Below are 20864 nucleotides of genomic sequence, written 5' to 3' on the forward strand. Positions count from 1 at the left end.
GGACTTCTCTTTGGATAACGCGATGGCGTTTGAAGCGAGGGTACTGGGTTCGAGTCCCAGAGTGAACATCAACTCTGAGATGCAGGTACATCCAGCTGACGAGTCCCAAATAGGACGAAACGCGCGTCCTGGATTCCACTGCTAGCCACTATCCATCTCTGCTTACAATGCTTGTGAATTAAGGCTATATTGAGGCAATACGCACAGTATGCACATATGCCAATTAGAGACTGACCAGTTGCAGTCCTAACAAATCGATGGGAAGATTCAAACAAACAATACTGAATGAATTTGTACTATGTTTGTTTGCATATATTTACTTGTCAAAGTAATCTAACGGTGCGTAAAAAATGTTTTCTCCATTCAAAGGAAGTCCGTAATGTCACCGTGCACAAATAGCAACAAACATTAATTGCATACATATGGTTCCTGTCATAATCTCGAAGAGCTCGTGAACAAAGATTTAAGCAGAAGAACATGAATTTATTTAAATTCAGTTTATAATGATTCTCTGATTATCCCGTTGTTGATCATTTTGACTGAACTTTGATCTGTCTTGATAGACATTCGTGCATCCTGTATGCATTGCTTAGGTAATTGAGTATCTGTACTCAGTAACTAGGTGGATAATACGCAGATCAATCGAAATGAAGTGTACTGGGTTCGAGTTTCGCAGTAAATACTAACACTTGGTTGAAGGTATTTCCACACAACGAGTCCCAGATATTATAAAACATGTATTCTCGATTTCACCGCTAGGTACATTTCATCTGTTCTACGGATTCACTTTATTCTTATGGGTTCTCGTCAACTGTTCACTACCCGTAATATTTAGAAATCATAATTACAAAATTGGTGGAAATCACTGTCATAAATTAGTTTAGTTGGAAGGTGTTTTGACAACATATCACCACAGTATTAGAACAATGTAGAAGATAAATTTTAGAGACTGAGTAAAATATTGTGAATGAATATCTTATATGGATGAACATTTTACAACATTGATGCTGGATGATGATTGTCCTTGCACCGTCATTACTTTCGGAGTTGAGATAAATAAATGTTGGTTACTTGTTGATTGTAGCCATATCCTTCTTGTTATCTTCAGTTTTTGTATAACTCTCAATAAATTTCTGTGGATAGTAGTTTTCTCTTGGACATTTTTCCACGTTAGCTAACTCATCATACAGCTTGTCAATGGTACATGCTTTCTTGTAATCGACTGAAACATATTAAAATTCTAGTGTAAACCATTTCTAGAACTTGTTCTATTAACTGAATGTTGAACTGTACCATCTACTCTCCGTTGTATAACATTGTCAAGAAGGTGAAACATGTCGTTCTTTTCATTCCCTGTAATAAATTGTGCATTATGATGAGCCTTGATGGAGAATTTTAACATTGCATGTTGATTAATGTTGAAGACAATAAAGTGTTATCAACATACCTGGAGCATTCCATCAGTTCGTTAATTCCTTGTTGAAGCCTCGTGTTTTCAATATCACTCATAAAAAATATTCGTTGTAATTGAATTTAACGTGCTTTATTACCGACTTGATAGTTTACAGTATTTTAGAATTCAAACTAAACGATTTTTTTATAGATATGAGTACCAGTACCTACTAAATGAGTTCATAATATATAAAGAAGCAAACGTAAGATTTCTAAAAGTTATATACCAGTATTTACCTGCATACTTTCACAACTACTTAAGATGGTCTTTTTCACTCCTTTATTAACATATCTTCATATATCTTCATATCTTCGTATCATTTATAAGATTTGGATTATAACCGTGTTCACAACAAATTTTATGGTTTATGTCTATTGATTTGTATTCAATGCATACGGTCAAATAATCGTCTCAGTTACTAAGATTTCGGTTGTTTCATAAGATATTGGTAGTTCTAGCTAGTCATTCCTTCAAACAGAAGAAATAATTTCCGAAAGTTCCTGCTCAAAAATAACACATTCTGTTAGTTGAAAACTCATTATTGACCTTAAGAGTGGGATAACTGAAGAGCACTCAACATCCCTAAAGTAATTTGAAAACATTTCTCACAATTACAATCGTTCAATTTTTGTAGGTAATGTGATGGATTATTTCATGTAAAACTTCTTATTACCATAAAAATTAAGTTTAAAATCTGATAGATAAACAATCACGTAACATTCGTGTGTCCATGATCTATCACCAAAATGGAAACCAGTAGGAATTTGACGATGTATTGATTTGTTATTGAAGTTCCCATGGCCAATTGAACCTCTATTATTTTCTAATTTATTTTAGATACATTTAAACAGGTTCACCACTTTTGAAATTATCCTCTTAAACAAGGTTTCGTCAAAAAGTGAGTTACAATTTTCAATTAATCTTCTGTCAACTTAAAGATATATTGATAACGTATCCAACAAATACCAATGAACAATCAATAGATATTCTTCCATAAGAGTTTCATTTATTGAAAGCTCTTGTAAATTATAAAATACAAGATCAAGAATTTACACTCTCACACTGCATTCAAACAGTTCAATACAAAACACATTCAAGTATGACGTTTCATTTGCATATTAGGTAAAACAAGTGATATTCTGTTTTATATTGTTTTCCTCGACTTAACTCGATGTACCCGATGTAAAGTTGGTTGGTTTTAGTCACATTTATGGGATAAACGTTGCTCATATATCAAGAAAATAAATGTATGTTATTACAAGTGAAGTTTTGCTTTATGAATATCAGAAATGAATTGGGAAAAAATCTACGAAGTGGACAGGGAATTTTCTCATGGTGTTGATGGAAACGTTTACCGTAGGATCTTGAAAGGACAACAGTGGTAGAGCTTCAATGGCTTAGAAACTAATATTTCTTTCTTACCTTACTGAATGAAATCGTTCACGTGTTAGTTAATTTTTTTTTGATAAATTAAAGGATCTGACATAGTGTAAGTAGTGTAATTGAATGTTACGTAGCATTTTATCTACCCTAACTTTGTACCAGACATGCTGATTGCGAAAAATTAACTATTTCTTTCTGTTTATTATTTCTATTAAAACTAACAATCAAACAATGGATAATTCATTTATCCATTGACTAAAATTATTCAATCACTTTCATTTCGTATATTTCAGGTAGATCTAAAAATTCTTCGAGGGTTGATGAGAATTGCCGCTTCAAAGGAGAAATGATCTATGTTGAAGAATGGTTAATGCTGTTGTTCATAGGCACACCTGTGTAAATAATAACAGATAAACTACATTGTTTATTTGCTTCACTTTTATGATGATTATCTTATATTTCAAGATGAGATGAAATCAATTTTTCAATTCCTTGACTAGAGTAACGACAATTTGATATCTCCAACTGCCCACCATATTATTTTGAATTTTTTCAAACCAACCTCACTATTTTTTTGTATCATGGCCTTTTCAGTCACTGTTCGCTTCCATTAAAGTAGTCTTTTCTCCATGCATGACATTGAGTGATTTGTTTTAAAGCGTTGCGAGATCTCTGCAGATGAGTTCGTGGTTACGAGACTAAGTAATTTGAACGAGTTGGTGAATATTGTTTTTCATATTTAAGTAACATCAGTGTAACAGTCCATGAAATAAAATTAAACATAGTTTGTATTGTTGATAATCAATAACTGGAGGACTATAGAAGACCTGACGATAATTGACAATTGTTCTGTCCTCTGTCTAGACTACTTATGTGTGTTCATCGTCAACACAGAGTGTGTTGAAATCCAGCAAATCTGAACCACAAAACGAAACTGCACCATTCACTTTTTGAGTTAGATTTTTACTGCTGATTGCTTTCAACTTAGTCGATTAGCAAAATAACACAATTATGATCTAAAGTCATGAGTGGGTATGCATATTTCTAACTTGTAAACTCTACAGGCTTCAGCTTGTCACTAGAAATGTGGAAACTCATTTCAACATAAAACCCGAAACCTTTCTGTTCGACTTATTATGGACTTGTAAGTGTACCCAAACCTCGATCTCGAACGAAGAAATATTGATTGTCTAGAACTGTTGAGTTTCCAATGGTTCTCAGGGTAATCTCCATTTGCGGCGAAATCAGTTCCAAACTGTAAAGGTTTAAGCAACACAATTAGTTGAGAAATGGAAACCCATATCTTTTACTCAAATCAGGCGTAATAAACAACTACCTAATATGGAACTTCACCAATACAACAAAAATTAATTCAGTAGAGTTCTCATGAATTCAAAAAGTGAAGCGTGTTATCCATAGACGAATTGTTCGAATCTGGGTTAATAATAACACACTCTATATCACTGAATTCAATCATCCATCGCCATTTGGGGAACCACAAGTTAGTAATCATTTGATGATTATATTTTGAGACAAAACTGTATTTTAATTCCTTTCTAGATAGTAATGGTTCTAAAGACAATGTGAGTACACAATCTAAATAAACTATATTTACAGTCAACCAGAAATATTTCATCGATTATTCACACTTGCTCTCAACATTGAAGTCGACTTCAAAGATACTATTAAATGGTGTGTGTTATTTCAACTGAATCCATATGAAGCAAAATTTGCAATATGTAAGAATTTTCATTAAGACTTATTGGTTCCTTCCTATACAAGCGAAGTCAATCACTGTTTATTTCTGTTACTACCATTTCTGCACACAAACCCCTAATTCGTCAGTATTACAAAATTCTTGATTTCCCTTACAAGTTCCAAACCAATTTGAATGCTGAAATATCTCGATTTCGATCCCTAAAATATTCACTGCTTCATCATTATAACTGATACTGTTGCTACTAATATTTGTTGCTTAAACTACACTTTTGTTGTCATTGTCAAACAAACCATTGTAATCAAGTTAGTGTTTTATATGATCATGTTTAAGTAGAATGAACCCTGAAGCGAAGGCGTATTTGTTTCCGATCTCTGGGCTTCTAACTCGAATTTCCTGTACCATCATTATTTTCTCTGTACAAACAATTGGATTCCAGGTGGTATCCAACATGAAGTTGTCCAATAATTCTTCACTTTGGTCTATAATATAAAGAGACCTCAAACTGTCAATACCATGTCTGTTATTCAGTTTCAAAACTTAAAAATATCACAGTGTTGTCATAATTTGTAGTGTTTTATTTAATTTGATTTTATATCTGAAGGTTCGAGAAACATTTGAACACGAAATTTTGGAGTCTACTCAACCTATTTGTGTTTATCTTAATTTGAAGGCTCCTCAATACACTTAATTCTATTTCCATATTATTTATTTCTGACTCCAGAATTAGAGATACGAAACAGTTATACGAGAAGAAACTACGGATTTCTGATTTGAATACATTCGACGGTAGTCGTGATGTAATAATTCAAGGAAATCAACAGTCTGACGAAGTTATGAAACTTTACGAAAAAGTGAGTAACGCATTATATCAACAAATAGTGGAATGTAGATTTCTATCGGAATAATTGACTATTTTGTTGATAAACATATATTAACTAATCCATTAAACTGTAAAACGATATTACTTGAAAGCTAATAAATGTATTAGAGCAATAATATGACTTAAATGAATGTGAAAAAGATAATGCAGTAATAAACATATGACAGATACATAAATATTTTATGGTTATATCTGAAAGTAACTCCACCTAGAGCCCTCCTTGTGCTGCTGACGGTTCAAAGCTCAGATAATGGGGTAGGGTTAGGTGTGGGGTTAGTAACAACATTCAATAATATATAATCTTTCTAAAAAAAACACTAGTCAGAAGAAATAATTTTGATCGTTCAAACTCTTCCTCTAAAACAAAGAAGGAGAGGATTGCATTCAATTTCATCCAGTGCTATGCTCCCACAAATGATGGCGGTGTCTTCGATACAGATCAGTCTTATGAGAGGCTGCAGTTCATTGTAGAGACCTGTTCACGGTAAAACTTGACCATCGTGATGAGAGATCTGAATATCAAGGCCAATATGCAAATAGCGGGTATGAAGATATCATGAGACGATATGGACTTGAAGAAAGGAACGAGAGTGGTGAAAGACTGGCAAATCTAAGTACTTTCAACAACAGGGTCATATATAGCACCATTTCTCACCACCAACACATGCACAAAGCTACGTAAGTTCTACCGATTCACATTACAGAAAACCAGATCTTTGACACTTCATCAATAAAAACTTCAAAGGATCTGTGAGAAAGTACAAATAGAAGAGCTGATTTAGCCTCAGATCACCACTTGAGGGTTGCTAGGGTGAAACCACAGCTAAAGAAGCACTGGACAACTGGAGAAACAGCGTTACAAAGTCTAATACAATCTTCCTTTGAGATGCTAAGGAGTTCGGCAAATTCAAGTTAGCTCTCAACAACAGGTTTCAAGCCATACAAGATCTAATCAAAGGTGTGGGTACGACTATTGAGAAGAACTGGAAAGTGATTAAAGAAGCTATAACTTCAACATCCAAGGAGATGCCGAATTACAAGAAGCACCAGAAAAAACAGTTGATCTCTGTTGATATGCTGGACAAGATCCAGGAAAGAAAAGACAAGAGATAGCAGCGGAGAAAACAAAAAAGTAGAGGCCGAATATACAAAGCAAACCGATGATTGAAATAGAGAAAGCTGCAAGAGAAGGAAATATGAGACAACTATATGATACAAAGAAGAACCTTCCAGGCATTTGTTTCAGACTGAAGCTACCAGTCAAAAACAACTAATGCAAATCAATAACTGGGATTCAAGAGTGGAGGAACGGGTGGATAGAACACTTTGAAAAGCTCCCAAATAGGCGAACTCCATTGAATCCCCCATATATCGAACCAGCACACACAGACCTTCCTATAAATGTTACCTCACCAACAATAGATGAAATCAACATAGCCATCAGATAAAACAAGGGTGACAAAACATCAGAATTAGAAAGCATAACCATTGAAACACTGGAATTCAACATAGAGGTAACTGCAAAGATGATTCACGTTTTCTTCACAAACACATGATGGGAAGAACACGTGCTAACAGGCTGAAGTAAGAGATACCTCATCAAGATACTGAAGAAAGGAGATCATAGTGAGAAACCTGAAGGGAAAACACATTACTGTCATGTTAGGGAAAGTTTTCAACACAGTGTTGTCGAATCGTATAAAACACTCAGTGGGCAGGCAACTTCGAGATCAGCAAGCTGGATTTCGTAATGATAGATCATGTGCCGACCGAATCTCGACACTATGGATAGCTTTTGAACAATCATTTGAGTGGAACTCTTTACTGCAGATCCACTTTCCACTTTCGGCAATATGGAATACGTGAGAAGATCATCACCACCATATATATGAACGGTAGTTGATAGATGAATTCCAAGTGAAGACTAGTGTCAGACAAGGCTTCATAGTTTGACGTTTTCTTTTTCCAACGGTTGCTGCCTGGATCCAGCTAGACGACTTGGACATCATAGATGACCCAGTCTTGATTCTCGTATACACAACAACAAACACAGGAGAATGCAGCCATTGTAACAGAAGCCTCTGGAGAAGTACGTCTCAGCGTCCAAAAAGGAAGAACCAAGATCCCGAAGTACAACAATGAGAACACCAATCAAACCCAACTTGATTGAGAATCTCCGGAAGAAGTGGAAGCTTTTATGTACTTGAGCAACATCAGTGATAAGCAAATGGGATCTGATGCTGATATGACGTTATGGATTGTCAAGTAAGGAGAGTATTCTCACAACTGAAGCATATCTAGAAATTAAAACAACTGTCAGCCATAAACAAAGTCAGATCTTTCAATACTGACGTCAAAAAAATCGTAGCACAGTACTAAAACTTGGAATAACGCAAATAAATATATAAAATATTTCGTAATAACAGACATATAACTGATATACGAATATTTTATGGTTATACTTGAAAGTAATCAAATTATACTCATCATTGTTTAAAATAGAAATATTTACCGGCATTATTCAGAAAAGATTTATATTGTAACTGTTATTTCATTTCGAGACAAGCAAAATTCTGTGATCACGGAAAAAAGCTTTCTGAGAACATTGGAATCTTTGTATTCTCCTGAACACATGATAGATTTGTTCAACAAGCAAGGTTGACGTAAGCCGTTGTTAACCAGGTCATCTCGACCACAAATTGTTTTTATGTACCTTTCAAATATTTCGTTCTGAAGAAAATATACAGCTAATCCCATTTGATTTGAAATTTAAATATGTAGTACATTTAGTTAAAAATGTATAGTTGTAATTAAAGAAAACTGTCCATACATTTCAGTTTCATGTGTTAGATTTATTTTCCACCTGACAGATTCTATTCTTACCTTTCCTACTTCACTTTACTACTTGATATTTATCAGTAGTTTGATTAATGTTCAAACATTTTAAAGTTGCGAGGTATGATTCTGTGTCAATGAAACACGTATCCTATACGTATGTATTTCTAATTTACTGTTTTATTTCATTTCCTTGGTACACATTATATTGAACATTTAGTATGAAGATTCAAATATTCATTTCGTTGCGCAATCATATTTATCTAAGATATTAAGGCTAAGGAAATGTAGTACGATAGTGTTGACAATCTATGTAATAACGTGAGAATTAGGACTTCTTCTGTCGACGATATCATTTAGTGATCTAAAAAATTCATCGATCTATCAAAAACCAGAAAGAGATTACCTTGTAAAGTGTTCGGATACTTTCAATATCACAAGACGGCTGCGTAATGATCAGTAGGTCAAACGAAAATGAAAATAATCCACTGATGAGAGACTTAAAAATAAATAGTCTATTTGACAATTATGAAAAGTCAATAAAAAACGTACAGTTTAAAATGATAGCTGAAAAGTATTATGGAACTTTTCAAGCAAGGAGTAATAGTTGACCAATTAACAAAATGTAAGATGTAAAAAGGATTGGAATGACGTATCAGAGCAATGGAAGAATAATAAATTTCCTTTATCGCTTTTACAAGCAGAACTAGTTAAACGCGTTCATAGCACAAATTTTCGATCTTCGCTCCCTTTGAGCATTCTCTTTTGATTGTGAAGATTACTTAGAACGGAAATTCTTCTGTGGTATCATGACCAGAATTGATGAGAAGCTTTAGTACTATAGATTAATCTACTAGTCCTTAATAAAATCATCTAGAGTAATACTCTAGGAATTCACAATTAAGTATCGTCTCTATCTAGTCAGTGTAACATGTCCTCATTAATGTACATTTCTAGGTTAAATTTTCCGAAATAACAATTTAGGGATTATCAACATTACGATCTTCGTCGAAATAAAAATATTTGCAAACAAAAGTAATTATATCAATTAGTGTAATGAGTAGTTCATTCCATCAACAAATCTAAGCTGAGACACAACAGTTTCCTAGGAAGAGTGTTCATATTGAGAAATTTCGTTCATTTAAACACGAAGATGATCAAGAGGCAGATTGTAGTGTCGGCTTCTGGATAGCAATGTCACGGTTATCAATGAAGCATCTAGTAACCGAAACTGCTGCACGAACTAGCTAATATCTCCTGTCACAAATGTTCCATTTCTCAATCACCTAAATAACAAATCACCAGAATTAAATATATTGACATTATTTTTTCAGACATAAATATTAATCATGTATTGACTGAGCTGAAGTGAGCATTAACTTCGTTTCATTAATATTTGTTTTCAAAGCAACGTCAAAAAGCTAAACAGATGGAGAAGAGTATGTTGCAATTGGAAAAGATTAGGAAAGTTACTGACGATCTGTTGTATCAGTGTATTCCTAGTACAGTGGCCAGAAAAATCCGAAACGGTACCCCAGCGATTGATACCATTCAGGTTCGTTAATATAATTTTAACTTTTAATTATATTTTTCCAAAGCTATCTATACTTTAGGCACTGCTATATTAATGATGACCAGATATGAACATTTTGGTTGGAATCAAATACTTCACGTAACGAAATACTTTAACTGTCTATTTCAGATATTCAAGATTTATGCGTAAACATCACCTTATTTTCACAACATTAGTCACATTTTATTAATTTTGAAAAGTAGATAATACTCAACGATATAACGAGGAAAATTCCTCTTTGCTACTTCGTGAGTGCATATGTAACCTCCAACACGTGGTCTTATTCTCTTGATTTTAGACCGGTATTTTCTTAGACTTATTGTTTTCCCAATCACTGGTTGATGAGCATGAAAATATTTGATAGAAATCTCAACATCAAACCCAAAATACTGTTGCGTATATTGGGAATGAATTTCTTGTATGCATTTGACATTTTCAGTGTAAAACATGTCAATTAACTATCTGAATGATTAACACTGATTGTCTATGTACATTTGTCAGTAAATTATATTAACTTTAGGGCACTCATGGAAATACTTCTTCAAGTTGATACTTTGTTTATACACCACTAACATTATCTGTTGTGAAAAATAAACTCACTTGAACGACTGCCAGTCATTTATTCGGTTATATGTAAATTTACTCTGAGAAATTTGCTTGCTCCAAACGTCAGAAATCTCAGCTTCTAGCGATTGAGATATCGCAATTATATCACTATATTATTTATAACGTTCTATCCAATGCTCAATTTCTCTAAAATGTTCGAGACTGACCTTGGTAATGGTAACAGCAATGACAGCTGTAATTTTCACCAATTCAGAAGTGTCATTCTGGATTTCAACTAGAATGTTGACAAAAATTCCACACTCGAACAATTCTAGACTGGAGCACTCTCCCATTAGAAATGTCATCGAATCATATAGTAAAATTGTTCTTTGAAAGATCCAAATATCTCTCATCTGAACATTCAATTCTAACGTCAACAATTGTGGCATGTTCGTTTCACAGCTTACACTAACTAACGCATTTGCTTATCAACTAGTGTCTATATTTCATATACTGACAAAACCTAACGAATTTTTATCATCCAATCAATCTCTGATTCCCTCTTAGACATTTGATGAAGTGACAATATGTTTTACAAAAGTGGTGAACTTCGCTGCAAAATGTATGCACATAAGTGTTGAACAAGTGATTGAGTTGTTGAATAGAATGTATTCTCTCTACGATGCTTTGACTGAAAATCATAAAGTTTACAAGGTAAATATAATTTTATCTAACCATACTATTCAATTATCTAGATGTTTTCAGTAATTTAATCATTGCATTACTCAAACCATATTCATAAAAAATAATCAGCATTAGTTCATCATAAATCACATGTTTGATGTATATGTTTCTCTGTTGGTATAGAATACTTCAAAGTTAAAACTACAATGAACATCCAATTCTCATCCAACTTTTTAATACTTAAACTGATTTTAGTCCCGAAACTTAAACAGAGTTTGAAAGAGAGTTGTAAACTATTGAAAGGACATTTGTAACAGGGTTGAAGTACAGTGTGGATTTAGTATTATACAATTGTTAAACTAGGTAGAGAATGCAAAACAAGATCTAGTTAGTGTACTGGAATACACTGAGTGCTTCTGGTGCATTCAACTCATGACTACCAAATAAGAAGACTTTTAAGAAGCATGTTGATCTAGAACTTCAGCATGTTTACAAACTGAAACCACAAATTCAGTGTAGCTGACAGAAACAAATAAACCACAGTCGGCTAAGCGTAAACTACTTCTTCATAAATGAAGCTGGTTAAAATAGAATACTTGAGGTTACCTCCAGACCCATTTATTTATTGCTAAAAAATATCAGTCAGGTCATCATATATGACTACAGTTTAACAACACATTTAACTCACTTAAGAGCTCTGATCAGATTCTCAAATCCAACTGGAAGACCGACAGGTGTGGAAAACCAGTATGCTAAATCACTTTGGTCGATGATATGTTTTCACTAGGGAATGTGATCTACCATTCTATTCAGATCAACATTGTAGAGTCGATAATGTCAGTCCGATAGTCTCTCCGAGTGGACTGGTACTGTGGAGATAAAACAGCCACACAACAACAACAGGTCTGTAATTTTGTTGTATTTCTAAAATGTGAGACACAGTCAATGTAACTCCAAAATAACCCTGATACCTACCTACATGGGATATGACTTGACCAACACCTATGTCATGTTTACTCCTGATCAAACCTGAGAAGCAGTAATGTGATAATCTGATAACAACACTACTGTACTTACTGGTGACTAAATAGATTGGTAGACAAGCCAATCATTGAAAATATGTTCGTAAGACAGTATGTGAATTAGAAATTGAACATCAAACCAAATAGTTTATTTTCACAACATGAAACACTGTGTAGTACTAAACATTGAAGTTAGCTCGGTATACTTATGACAGATGTATGCCTGAATTTTTATCTTATCATAAAGATTGAATATTATGAGAAAAATTTTCAGTATGATTCTTCGATAAAGTCTAATCATTATCATTTTATTGAAAACAACTCTAGTTTTCAAATGAACCATTCAACAAATACATGTACAGCAACATTTAATTAGTGAGGATTCGCTGACAAGGTTTATGAGTAGAGCTTAATTCAGTTTTTTTCAAAACACTTCATCTTATCTTTGATGAGATACGGTAAAGAGTTTGTAGTGCCGCGATTCGTTAATCGTTTACTTCGATAACCGTTATAATTCTAAACTTAACGGTGCGTAAAATCAGAAGACAAAGGATAGCAGCAACTACAGTTTATTGTCGAATAACTCAGGTCAGAAAGTTAACAACACCTGAGCGAATAATAACGAGCGAGTGAACAGGCGAATAAGCGAAGGAAGCGAACGTGGCGGAAATGACATGCAGTGGAGATGGCTGGTAAGCCAACTCGAGAGCGAGGCGAAAGATGATGCGTATTGGAGATGGCTGGGAAGCCAACTCGATTTAAGCAAGCGTTAATCAACATTTATAGTCGGACAAAAATGAGTGACAGACATATGATGAATAAGATACGAAGTGTACACATATATGCTCATATAAAAAGTACTCAAGGTTAAAAAGCAAATGATTAACAAGATCAAAAGATGACTCAATGTACAGGTGAATTGGCTTGGCCAGTAGCTAGAATAAAGTATATGGGCTTAACATATAAACTGATACTACAAGTTTTTCGTTTGCTTCTACTCTGTTTACTACACTTAAACCAATATTGTCAGATGGTTACTTCTCAGAATAAGTGAGGTTTGGTGAGAAAGGTATATCTATTCACGCAGCTCGCATTTCGGTAAATGTTTTCATCCAACTAATTTCAGTTATTCTGGCATACTAAATAATATCTCTTTTTCACATCCTGAGTTTACAATTTATCGTCTGACGAATAACCACACTGATATTTCTACTTGTTTACTGAATATACCACTTGAAGAATCGGTAATAACTAACACATTGTCTGGTTCTTCTGTATTTCCACATCACAGAGGCTGTAAATACTAACAATCATTTCATCTTATTAGTCCCTTAGTTCGAAATTAGTACTTTTATTAATGAATCGACAAGAAACTATTCCAAAATTTGATGTTGTTGAATCCAAAGACAAGAAAAAACGATCATGCAGTTTTTGTTCGATTTCCAACTCACATTCATTTTTAGTTAGATTTTGTGATGCAAATTCAACTAAAAGGTTGATTTCTATTAACAAATAATTTCCACTCTAATCATTTATATTTGGAAAGGTTGAAACAGTCAATGACAGTTATATGTTAGTTTCTGGAGCACCACACAAGACCCCATTACATGCTGCACACATAATCGACACAGCATTAGAAATCATAGAAGTAACTCTACTCAGTCTCTACTGGCCGGAGTCAAGTGAAAATATTACAGCTAATAATAAAAATAAAACGGTTTATACAAATGAAAACTTACATCTTTACATTGGATGTCATACTGGTCCAATTGTTGCTGGTGTAGTCGGTTATAAAACACCACGGTATTGTTTATTTGGTGATACAGTGAATACTTCAAGTAGAATGATGAGTCATGGTGTAGTAAGTTAACTTATCCACGCACGTTGAAACAATGTAGTCGATAAAATAATGACTGCAAACATTTTTTGTATTTCTAAAGTTTTGATATAATGATCAGATTATGTTATTTGTTATCGAGTTACATAATCTTTGGAATACATCGGCAAACTGAGATATTTATGTTGTTGGTGAAAGATATGAAAATGCCCAGGTAGTTCCTCAGGCGTAAGGTGCTGTTTGTACTGATATTGCACTGAAGAAAACAACAAGTTTCACGCAGTTTAATGAAGACTATGAACGTCCCGAAGATAATTGTTTCTATGACAACAGTCGACTTCCAATGTTGACGTAAACATTGGACGTATATAGTCCCTTATACGCTTCAACAGCCCGTTCACTCCCCAGATGATCCATGACTAACCAAATTTGGGAACATTGTCTGACCACCAGAATCTGACTTGTTATTACTCGTTGGAATGCTATGGACAATTTGAAACAAAGACGGGGCATACACACAGCCACAAATGGTGAGTATGTGTACGCTGGTTGAGACTTAACCACTCCTAATTAGGGTTAGCACGTATCCGGTAAATAATTTTTTAGTATAGGGTTGTGGAGATTGTTGAGTTTGGATTGATATCATGAATGGATCAGTTTCTCAATGGTGGTCTGACATTGATCCATTGATGATAAATAATTTATCACTGTTGATAGACAAAATAGTGTTCTAAACAAACACGAAAAACGGAAATAAATGCGTCAAGTTGTCGCTTGAAATGTTCACACTGACCTACTGGATAAGTTCACTTCTGAATAAAAATGAGAAATCCACAGTATAATTACTATTGTTACTATTAAAACGTGGACAAGATTTTCAGATTGTTTTACCTTTTCGTCTGGAAATTCTGTGGTCGGAGTGAAGTCGATCTAACAGATAAATAGCTTGTTGTGAAAACTCATATTGGGAGAGAAAGCCTTTATTGGCTTGTTAATAAATGTTCACTGTAGATGACGTATATAAAACTGAACTTCCATTTGTGAAGGTAGTATGACTGTGTTGTGAATATTTTCATTTTTACTTGAAACAATACACATATATGAGATCTGTAAGATAGGAATTGTTAGAACATGGATTGAAAAGTTTCCAATGATCTTTATTTTACCAACTTAACTCAATATATTTTACATGCAATTCCGATTACTGAGTCACTGATTCAAGGTTGATAATCTTCGTAACTTTATGTTACAACAGTTTCATTGATTAGACTTTCTACAGTTGTAATCCTCAGAGTGAAACAGTATTTCAATCATTATTAGAAAAAACTAATCATAAATGCTGACAAATTTGTCTAGAAAACATTGTATTCGAAATGTTGTAACCCTAAACTTTGAATTTAGTTTCAAATCAAGGTAAACAAATTCCTTCATTTCTCAAATAGATTTATAGTGATCAAACGACAAATGCGAAATCTCCTCATTGGTTCAATCAATGGTAATGTAAATCGGTAAAGTCTATTCAAGTCATTTTCCCATAGATTTTTATTCTGAAAATAAAATCGTGATCATATGCTACATTATTACTTTTTATTCAACATTTATTCTTCACTTTCATGTACATTTCTCATATTACTAGCCAGACAAAGTGCATATTAGCGAATCTTGTGCTCAGTCTTTATCACCTTATCCATATGAAGTGGAATGTCGAGGAGAAATTCCAATAAAGGTATTTTACTCTACAAGTTTACTTATCACTAATCCATATTCTGATTGAAGTAATTATGTATATATATATAGGAAAAGAGCGTTATCATACAAGTGTTGGGTTAGAAATTGATCATGAATTCACATTCGATTATGGCTGGCTGAAATCAGATTTTTTGTAGATCTATGTGGCAACATGGTGGTTGATACCGATTTTGATACGACAAACTATTGTATAGCTTGAGACTAACCGATTCATGAAGTCCATCATTTAGGTGATATTTACCAGTATGTTCGAGACAACTCTACTGAAGGATTCGTTAATTAAAAGATCCCTTAGTGTGGACAATTGGTTAATTTACAAAAGTTTACTTAGCGTAACTGGAATGGATGTCTCATTTACTCTTCCTTCAGAAGTTCCATCAATATAGGAGAAGTTTATGCCATCGGATAAGAAGTTGAAGCTCTCCGAGCAATCCTATTGAGTAACGGTGACTTATCAAGATTCATCTACTACTGCATAAATGACACGAACGCCATATAACCCCTCTAGTTCTACCAATAAACTATGAATTCAAGTGTGATGAAACAACAGATATCTGTTTACGGATTCTGGCATAAATTAGTAAAGTATTCAGTGTTCTAATCTACAAATCAACAAATTATTAAAACGATGAACTCAGTATTTATTTGGCAAGTATGTTTAAGAGTCTAGTTAGGAAAGACAACGAATACATTTTTCCAAGCAAGTTCACTTATAACATCTATTCACTGTAATCTGACAATATATCAGCTCATTTCCGAGCTGTCTTTCGTAGCATGACTCACATTTACACCTACCTGGAAAGTATTATAACGTGTTTATATTTCGAATTATGTATTCATGAATGTTCATTTGTGAGAATATTTCTGTCAGAGATCTTCTATTCTCTGATATTATTTCGGACCTCGTATGACTAAGAGTGATTCATATTTTGGATCATGGGGAACGGAGTAATAAAAAATAATTGCTTCCTCCTGGTTGCGACTAGTCGTTTGAATGTACCTGAATCCTTCTTGATGTCATGCTGAAACTCAAACCCAACTCCTAACACTTTGAACACAGGATTGTGAACCGTAAAACAACTGAGTCATGATAGTCACTAGGTTTTTCAGGAAATAAGACATTTACTATCGGTACATTCATACAAGGAGTTTGCAAGTCGACAGAAAATGAAAATACAAACAATTACAATTGTGAATAACAGTTTTGAATGGATATTTAAAATTACTTCCAAATGTGAAATTTCATAACACACCGTAAGTACTACTTACCTAATTTCCTTATTTCAATTCTCAAAGGATTGAAACAATTCATCAGTTGTAATATAAACTTGATAATGTTAAATAATGTCTGGTTATTAATATAGAGTGTAAATATGTCAAAAGGTTTTTACCATATACACACAGTCAGGAGGACAATTTCATAGATGAAATTTTATGGGATAATCGGTCAAAATAAGTATTCGGAAGAGAAGTTCGGAAGTTTCGAGTCAGAAATAATTCGCTTTAACTGTCGACATAGATGTACCGTGTATCGTAACCCTATGTTTCATGAATTTATACACAATTTGAAGACCCTGAATCACTCTAAGAACATTTTTTTACGTTAATAGGGTAAAGGAAACATGAAGACATATCTCGTCACAGGTCGGAAACCAGAATTCGTCTTACAAGATACGACTGATGGAGGAAGTCGCAATTTCGCTGACGTTCTCAAGGAAGACTTACTCAAAGACGATGATATACCATCGGAAAACTCGGATGACTCTGCAAAATTCTCCATCAATTTGTCTGACGCAAGTGGGACTACTGAGGAGGAGTCTCCTCCTGCATCTCCGAAAGATGACGGAGAAGAACTAGAAATGAATACGAAGAAATCTGAGAAACAAGACAGAAAATCCAGTAGAAGTGGGAGTAGACGCTCAAGTAAAAGCGGTCAAAAACGCCGTCAATCTCAGCCACTCTCCAATAAAACTTCACCAACGAACGAGAATCCTAATGTCGAGAACCAACAGAACAACCCAAGTTTTGTGAACAATCAAAACACAACTGAGGTCTTAAATGAAGCTGCACGGCGTCTAGTCGAAACGAAAATAAAAGATGTAAAGAATGAACAGAAGAAGAAACAAGATATTACATTCAATCTTGAGAATCCCAAGGAAATCTTGAAAGAGGCTCCCAGCGAACCGGATTTACAAGCAGTGGACAACAAGGTTGACGAAGCGACTCTGTTCAAGTCGAAACCCAAAGCACCTGAACGCTCTAGATTGATTAAGCTCAATCCAGCAAACAAAGTCTCTACTGTTTCTGTCTCCAACAAACCCATCCAAGTTATTCCTGATAAAGCTGATGTGAACAATGTGAGTTTGGATGTTACTGAGAGTGTACCAAATGATGATAACGATAACGTTACTCAAGAGATTGAGAATCAGGAAGACAGTAAGTGAATTTCCAGTTTCCATGAAATTACCGTTATGTTATTAAATTACATTAAAGTTTCAAGCAAAGTACTTTTTTTTTCTCGTCTGATATACGATGTTTTATCACTCACTTTTCTCTAAACCATAAAATATCAAGTTGCAAATGCCTCTATAAGCAAACCATAATAATCAGTTAACTAGCACACAATTCAGAATAACGTGATTTTGATGATAAAGCCGATTATTTTTAAAGTTCTTTATTAAATACTGTTTGGCTTGACACATTTCAAACAAGTGGTTGAAATTACATGATCAATGAACTCCTGAAACCATCCAAATTAACTTTTCGGGACACGTTTCACCATTTTTCACTAATTTCTTTTATTATTACTTAACAGTCACTGTGATAATTTTTTCAGTATACATGTTTGCAGTTTTATAAATTCCTATCTTAATTTCTTATCAATATGTTTGGTTTCATTTGAAGCCGTCGAACAGTACCGTGAAATGGTGAAACAGGGCCGTTTTGATCCAGTACCAGATTTGCCATTCTGTTCACCTCAGGCAGCTATATTCAAAGATTTAGGTAAGTCTTTCAGTTCGATTGCGTGTCTGGTTTACTAATTATGTAAATATTCGTTAGCCTAAATTATACAATATACTGTCTTCGTGTTTGCACATCCCATTCGTCGAAAACAGAGATATTGTTTGATGCACAAATTTATTAAGCAGTTCTGAATGGCAATTTAGTAACTGCCTACACTCACTTATAAATTTAATTGTCACATTTGAAGGGTTTCATATTTCTTTTGAAGGTTTCGATTTGCATATACACTCATTACTATTGCTTTAGTGCCTCTCTTATCCATGATTTGTGAAAGTTTATCATAGCAATCTGTTTGAAAAACTTTAGTCTTAGTTTGCATCTTCTAAATTTTATCCAATGTTTAGGTAATTGCTATCTTAATTAACAGTAAGTGTTGTTTATATAACCAAAAAAGAGTTGAGGACTGTTAAGTTTCTCATAATCTTCGTTCTGGTTGATCAGTGATAATCACGTGATATGTTCTATTGCAATCCAACAGAATCTCCTAGAACGGTCTTGTATTTCAGAATGCTTACAGACGAAACAGTAACAAACTGAATATAAGATACATACAGAGTCATATCCTTCATGATCTCAATTAGACAAAACGCTTCACTCATATGTGACTAAGTATGGAAAATATAGTTACTCTATTTATTAGTCCACTGTGTTTTCCATTTCATTTCCAAATGATACTCATCGTGCCCGTTAAAGTCTGTAGATATTTCAATGTATGGTTAAATTGCTCTCATTTATTGGAAAATGTAATTAGTCGTATCCATGATTGCAGAATTTGTCAGTTAGTCTAAATAAAACGATATTTTGAATTATAAGCAAAGATGAAGGGTGGCTAGCAGTGGAATACAGGACGCGCGTTTCGTCATATTTAAGACTCGTCAGTTGGATGTACCCGCATTCCAGAGTTAATGTTAACTCCGGGACTCGAACCCAGCACTGTTCGCTTCAAACGAAATCACATTATCCACTTGGTCACTGAGTCCTGGTAGCCACCATCCATCTTTGCATATAATGCTTGTAACTTAAGGTAATATCGAAACAATCCTCACACGATGCATATCTGACAATAAGAGACCTATCAATTACAGTTCTAAACATCTCTGGGAAGATACAAACAAAAAACACAAAATGAATATTCGGAATTGATTTCATTGTACTATCACATGATTAGTATTTCTTTTCACTACAATTTAAATGACTTACTATTGAAAAAATTCAATATTCAGAAGGGATTAGTAGTAGTAATAATATTAGTGTTATTATTATTATCAGTAGTAGTAGTCTTCATTTTGTAGGCTATCAATCCAAAGTAGGTTGAATGAAATTTATTCTAATCTTCAGCTTCAAATTTTATGCGGAGAATCGATGAAAACTTTACAGAGTTTTGGGAAGGAAATCTGCGAAAACTGAAAGATTTAGGGTGTTAACTTCAACGTTATACCAGTTACAGTGCCCTTTCTAATGTAAGTTGGTTCAAAGTAGACGAATTTGGAATTTTTGTGTACATTAACCTCACATAGTTGATTTTTTCAATTACTAAAGTTCATTTCCAGTTTTACTACTGTGAGATATTTCTGTCAGATCTACTGACAAGCAATCAGTTCACTTGAAAACCGATGATGTTGGGAGAATAAAGTGAGAGACAACTGAAGATATGAAATAGTGGTCAATTTTCCGAGACGTATTCTCATATGAATGTCAGTTAGTGGATGCAAATAAGCAGCTACTTACTTACTTACTTACTTACTTACTTACTTACTTACTTACTTACTTACTTACTTACGCCTGTTACCCCTCGTCGAGGAGCATAGGCTGCTCACCAGCATTCGCCATCCAACTCTGTCCTGAGCCTTCCTTTCCAGTTCTTTCCAGTTAACATTCATCCTTTTCATATCTGCTTCTATTTCCCGGAGTAGTGTGTTCTTTGACCCTCCTCTTTTCCGCTTACCTTCCGGATTCCAAGTTAGGGCTTACCTCGTGATGCACATTGGTGATTTCCTTAATGTATGTCCGATCCACTTCCAACGTCTTTTCCTAATTTCCTCTTCAGCTGGAAGCTGGTTTGTCCTCTCCCATAAAACGCTGTTGCTGATAGTATCCGGCCAATCGATGTTGAGTATTTTGCGTAGACAACTATTTGTAAATACTTGTACCTTCCTGA

General features: G+C 34.1%; 3 protein-coding genes across 3 annotated transcripts in view; all 3 read left to right on the forward strand.

Annotated features, from left to right (window-relative positions):
• The window catches only part of Smp_097460 (soluble guanylyl cyclase beta-3, putative), a gene marked incomplete at both ends in the record, with an annotated part of 4402 nt that extends 1216 nt beyond the window's left edge, over positions 1-3186 (forward strand). Inside the window, one exon of the mRNA XM_018791945.1 lies at positions 3130-3186. Coding sequence (XP_018644854.1) covers positions 3130-3186 — 57 coding nt within the window. The remainder of the gene's footprint in view (positions 1-3129) is intronic.
• A 674-nt stretch (positions 3187-3860) lies between these two features.
• Smp_097470 (soluble guanylate cyclase gcy, putative) lies at positions 3861-18126 on the forward strand (the record flags this gene model as incomplete). The annotated part of the gene is made up of 7 exons (XM_018791946.1): positions 3861-3868; positions 5278-5407; positions 9680-9826; positions 10958-11104; positions 13643-13957; positions 15570-15659; positions 17293-18126. The coding sequence occupies 7 exons, from the start codon at positions 3861-3863 to the stop codon at positions 18124-18126; spliced, it is 1671 nt and encodes a 556-aa protein (XP_018644855.1).
• Positions 18127-18606: 480 nt separating this feature from the next.
• Positions 18607-20864, forward strand: part of Smp_175710 (homeobox protein aristaless-related) — a gene marked incomplete at both ends in the record, with an annotated part of 34991 nt that continues 32733 nt past the window's right edge. The window contains one exon of the mRNA XM_018791947.1: positions 18607-18685. Coding sequence (XP_018644856.1) covers positions 18607-18685 — 79 coding nt within the window. The remainder of the gene's footprint in view (positions 18686-20864) is intronic.

The sequence above is a fragment of the Schistosoma mansoni genome (genome assembly GCF_000237925.1).
Source record: "Schistosoma mansoni, WGS project CABG00000000 data, chromosome 1 unplaced supercontig 0010, strain Puerto Rico, whole genome shotgun sequence".
Lineage (NCBI taxonomy): Eukaryota > Metazoa > Platyhelminthes > Trematoda > Strigeidida > Schistosomatidae > Schistosoma > Schistosoma mansoni.